We start from the raw sequence: 4777 nt of genomic DNA, 5'->3' as shown, positions 1-4777 counted from the left end.
CGGTCGCAGCCGTCCCTCCCCGCGCCTCAGCTCTCTGTGACGGGCACATCCAGCACCAGAGCGTTCTGCAGATTTCAAAACAAAAAGCACCCGGGCAGGATTCAGCAGTCGCTTCCATGCTCGGGTGCGAGGGACGAACGGCACTAACTCAGGGGTGACGGAGCACGAGCACCCACCAGTCGCCTCTCAGCACCTACAACCCGCCGAGCGCTGCCCGCCTGTAGGTGATGCCCAGCAGGTCGGGCAGGGGGATCCCCCAGCGCAGCACCCCTGGAACAAGGGGAGACCCGTCAGAGGGGTCCGGCCCTGGCAGGCGCTGCTATCATCTCTGGTCCCTCCCTGCCAGCCCACCCACCCGTGCCCACCCAATACTCAGAAGGAAAATCAGGTGGGAATTCCTGGTTTTGTGCATTTTAGCCTCAATAAAATCTCTGCTTTTGACATACTCTCCATATGAGTAAAGCAGATAAATTGATGTGCCGGGGTGGGGATTTTTACTGCCACTTCGGCTGTTTTCAGGCATGGTAAAGAGGAACATGTCAATTTTGGGGACTTTAGGAAGGCAAAGATCTTATGAAAACTGTTCCTGGCTGTTCACAACAAGGGCTTTTGATTTTGAGGACAGGAACAACATTCAAAGAGGCTTCAGAGGAGAAGCCTGGAGCCTTTGCAGGGGATCTGTTCTGCACAGGCAGATCTCTCCAGCCTGTGAAGGAGTTGGTGTGCCGGAGCCCCGACCAAGTGGGAGCCATTGCCCTGCTCCAGCTCCCACTGCAAATCCCACGGGTGCCAAACGACTGGCAAGGGATTTTCCTGGCAGAGTCACTCACAGCCTCGAGGGCAGGAAAAGCACGCGAGGTCATCCAGGGTCATCCAGGCAATGCCATTTCCAAAAAAATTAAAGAGAACACAGTCTATAGGAAATGAGAACTACTTTCCCCGTGCAGATTGTGACTCCTCAGGTGACGCCGTAGCCGTGCTTACTGTTGATCGATGGCACATAAGCCACACGAGTAACATCTGCCAAAAGTCCTTTCAGCGGAAGCTCCTGAAACGCACAGAAGTGCCATGAGCTGCCCATCGCCCTGTGCCAGCAGCTGCTCACCCCATCGATTCACCCAGCCCCTGCCCCAGTCACAGGAAAAGTCCAAAGGTGCCCCGAGCAGAATGGGAATATAAAAAAATTCCTAAATTTCCATTGAAACAGCCCCGAGTGAGACTGTTCCCTTACACAAACCACCAGCACCGAGAGTCACCGCAGCAGCCCCAGCCCCACGCACGGCGCAGAGCGTCCAACTCACGTCAAACGTCCCGAGGGAGGAGGAAGCCAAGGCCACCCGAGACAGACTGCAGGGAGAGGAGAGGTGGGGTGTCATTTGCTCCTCACCCACTGTTTGTCCCCCAGCAACGCCCCCGGCACTGGAGGAGCTGCAGCCCCGCCAGCCTCCCTCCAGGAAGGGGCTGCTTCCCCCCGAGAGCGTTTTCATCCTGAACCAACTCTTTGAACTTAAAGAGCAAAAAACCCAAAGAGGTTTTAGGTCACTGGATTGTGTCACCTTGACCCTCACCTATTTTTAAGCAGCTGTTAGTATAAACTATAAAAAAATCGTACAGAGACAGTAAAGGTTCCTCCTGAAAATGCACAGGTGGCCCCTCCAGCAGCCCTGGGACTGTCACTGCTGCTGGTGGCACCGGGGACCAGCAGCTGCGTTACCTTTGCAGAGTGAGGGAGAGCTGCAGCTTTTCTTCTGCAATGGCAAACTGCACCTCCAGCTTGCTGTCCTGCAAGGGGAAAGGGAAAGGGAGATTTGAGTCCCTGCCAAGACCCTGGTCCCTGCAAGAGCTCAAGCCCCACAGCACCCCCCCGCCATGCGTCCTCCTGACGGACGTCCCTGCCCACAGTCCCGCATCTCTTGCTCCGGGGTTGGTGTGGGTTTGTTGGCTCAGGACAGGGGTGACCATGTTCAGCCCTCGCCAACTGCAAAAGGCTTCAACTCACAACATCCAGGACGAAGAGGGACTCCAGAGCAGAGTCTGAAGAGGAAACCCAAAACTCGGCGGTGCTGAAGAGCTGCACAAAGCTTTTCTCCGGGGTTATGGTCACCACTGGTGCTTTCGCCTCTCGCATTTCAATCACCAGGGGCTGTGATGGAGGCAGCACCCTGGAAATCTGTGGGGAGTCAAAGCAAAGGGGTGACATCCCCTTTCCTTCCCAGTTCACTGCTCTGAGGATTATCCTGGTGGGTTCTGAGCATCGGTGACATTCACCAAATCAGTGGGAGTCAGTCAAGCTGGTCCATACTGCTCCATGTACATTCCTTAAATAATATTATTAATAACATTTTTACTAATAAACTAAAGAAAGCACCAGTTTGACCTTGGGGAAAAGGTTCCCAGCATGTCTCTATGAAAGGAGAACAGCTTTATCTGCTGCCATAAGTAGCCTGAGATGACCCACAGACCCAAAGGACCAAGCAAAGTCCACCCACCTCAGGGATGAGGGCTCCAAGCATCGTGGTCTCCAATGGGGGAAGCTCAAGAACCTGTTGAGAAAGTGTCACAGGACAGGACTTAATGCACTCACTCAATGTTTGGGGGAGTTCAACACTGGGAAGGGAAGAGGCGTAGACAGCACATGGGTCTGCCTTGAACTTGAGCACAGATTTCTTTAGTGTTCCCTTGAGGAAAATCTCAAGCCCAAATCACCCACCGTGTCATTGCTGATCTCCAGGTTGAAGGACGCCTGCAGAACAGAGAGCTCAGCACTCAAGAAGTTTTCAGACAGGATGAGCTGGGTAACAGCATCCCTCTTTGGTGGCAGAGACACAAGAGATGGCTGATCTGTGGGAAGGTCAACCTCCTTTCCCTCCTTTTGATGGAGAATGGTCTAGAAGGACCAGTAAGAAAAGCCAGGTCAGAGCACACAGGTCCATTTCCAGGATTTGCTTTTGGACCAGGTACAAGGTCCTGGATGCTTCACTCTGTAGTGTCAGTGGTGAAACAGAGCAATAAACTGCATAGCCTCCGCTGCCCAAGGCTGAGAAGGGCAACACCTCAAGCAAAGGGATGTCAGAAACCTCACCGCTTCGAGACCCGGTGCCAGGCAGCTGCGCTCACCTTCAGATCCAGCTCTATGAAGGTTTCATTCATCAGTGGGGGGTTCAGCAAAGTGTATTGGAGGGTCCCAGCAGACCCAAGCGGCATCTCGGCTGTGTGGAAGGGAAGAGGGATGGTTAACCAGAAGATGCATGTTCTGCACCATGGGGAGAGTGCTCACCAGTACCAAACCACTGGCTCACCAGTACCAAACCACTGGTTCACCAGTGCCACGTGCCATTTATGGCTTCAGTGGGCTCCTGTCTCCCTGCCAGCGTCTGCGGTGCCAGGCTGTCCCAAACCTGCACCAAGGAGGGGGTAGATACTTGTCTGACCCCCACTGGGGTTTGTCCCCCCCTGGTCCTAGCCAGGGGCTCAGCAGATTGTCTATCCTTGGTGATAGGTCCCCTTGCCAGGGGAAGGGAAGGAGATGGATGAGATGGGTGGATGGATGGATGGACACCAGCTTACAAGTCATGGTGGTGAATTTTGCATTCACGAGGTTGAACACCACATCCACGGCTGGACACAGCTGCAGGGCAAGAAGAAAGGTGTGAGAAAACCTCGGACAGAGTCTTCTGGCAGGAGCAGAGTTTTGTGCAGCTCCCACCCTGAAGCACCAGGACCCTCCACTATTAATTACCCAGACAAGAAATTGCCTCAGTTTTCTCTGTCCCTGGCTGAATTAGGTTATTCTGGAGTAAACCTGCCTTAAACTGAGCAAAGAACAGGGCCAGACTCCACTGCAGATATCTGACTAAACCAAACCAACTTCGTGATACGTGTTAAGAGGCTGCAAGTCTGCCCTTGACCAGCCTTTAGGAACAAACACGCTCAGCACCGGGATCAGCCCTGTCTGAGCATCCCTGACCGCCGGGACCAGGCAGCTTCAGGCAGTGACGGTGCCTTCGCTGGGGCTGCTGGCTGCATAAAATCAGTAATTGCTCAAAACACTCCCTTTTACCAGCCTGCGAGGTCCTTTGTGCATCCAAACCGTGAAACCTGTTAGGGCACAGCAAGGAGGAGGAGGAGATGATCTCCAGGAAACAAGGATGGGAGGAGGATGGGACTTACCAGCCCTGGCAGCACTTTCTGAAGTGTGCTGTCCAGAAACTTGCTCATGACCTTGGGCAGCATGCTGGGCAGAGACAACACGTCAGCCAACACAGCCATTATGCACACAGCAGTAATTATTTACTAGATCAAAAGGCAAGAAAGTGCTAAAGAAACCTACCTGGTATGGATTAAGCCAAAATACGCCTAACGCCTAAAAAAAGATGGGTTTTTTTCTTTATAAACCTTTTCTCAGGAATCCCATCCCTCTGGCTTTAAACAATGCTAAAGGTTTCTGTGCCTAAAAAAGCTCTGCTGTCCCAGGGGCACAGCACTTCAATGAGGACTGACGCCAGAGACGAGCACTGCACAGAATAACACAGAGCTGGATTTGTCCAGAAAAGGTTTTGATTTTCTTTGTGGAAAAAATGAACAGTCAAAAGTGTTTGTGTTCTGTAGAAACCTGCACCTGGAAACTGATGGGTGTAACGGTGCTGCTCCCCACCTCTTGGGAAAGATCAATGCTGGCAAATCACGGGTGCTGTCCCTGGGGGTGGCACTGACCTGCTGGGGAGGTTGGTTTTAACGCTGACGAGGGCGACGTGGCAGCTCCTGCCGCTGAAGCCGG

General features: G+C 53.2%; 1 protein-coding gene across 1 annotated transcript in view; it reads right to left on the bottom strand.

The window, feature by feature from the left end:
• Positions 1-193: 193 nt before the first annotated feature.
• BPIFB6 (BPI fold containing family B member 6) overlaps positions 194-4777 on the bottom strand; it is a 6003-nt gene continuing 1419 nt past the window's right edge. Inside the window, 11 exon segments of the mRNA XM_029085196.1 lie at positions 194-270; positions 985-1048; positions 1302-1347; positions 1715-1782; positions 2000-2170; positions 2490-2543; positions 2711-2887; positions 3118-3209; positions 3568-3628; positions 4171-4234; positions 4714-4767. Of these exon segments, the coding sequence (XP_028941029.1) occupies positions 194-270; positions 985-1048; positions 1302-1347; positions 1715-1782; positions 2000-2170; positions 2490-2543; positions 2711-2887; positions 3118-3209; positions 3568-3628; positions 4171-4234; positions 4714-4767 (928 nt within the window).

The sequence above is a fragment of the Antrostomus carolinensis genome, unplaced genomic scaffold (genome assembly GCF_000700745.2).
Source record: "Antrostomus carolinensis isolate BGI_N321 unplaced genomic scaffold, ASM70074v2 scaffold20365, whole genome shotgun sequence".
Taxonomy (NCBI): Eukaryota; Metazoa; Chordata; class Aves; order Caprimulgiformes; family Caprimulgidae; genus Antrostomus; species Antrostomus carolinensis.
The sequence above is the reverse complement of the archived record's forward strand: the minus strand, read 5'-3'. Positions and strand labels throughout refer to the sequence as shown.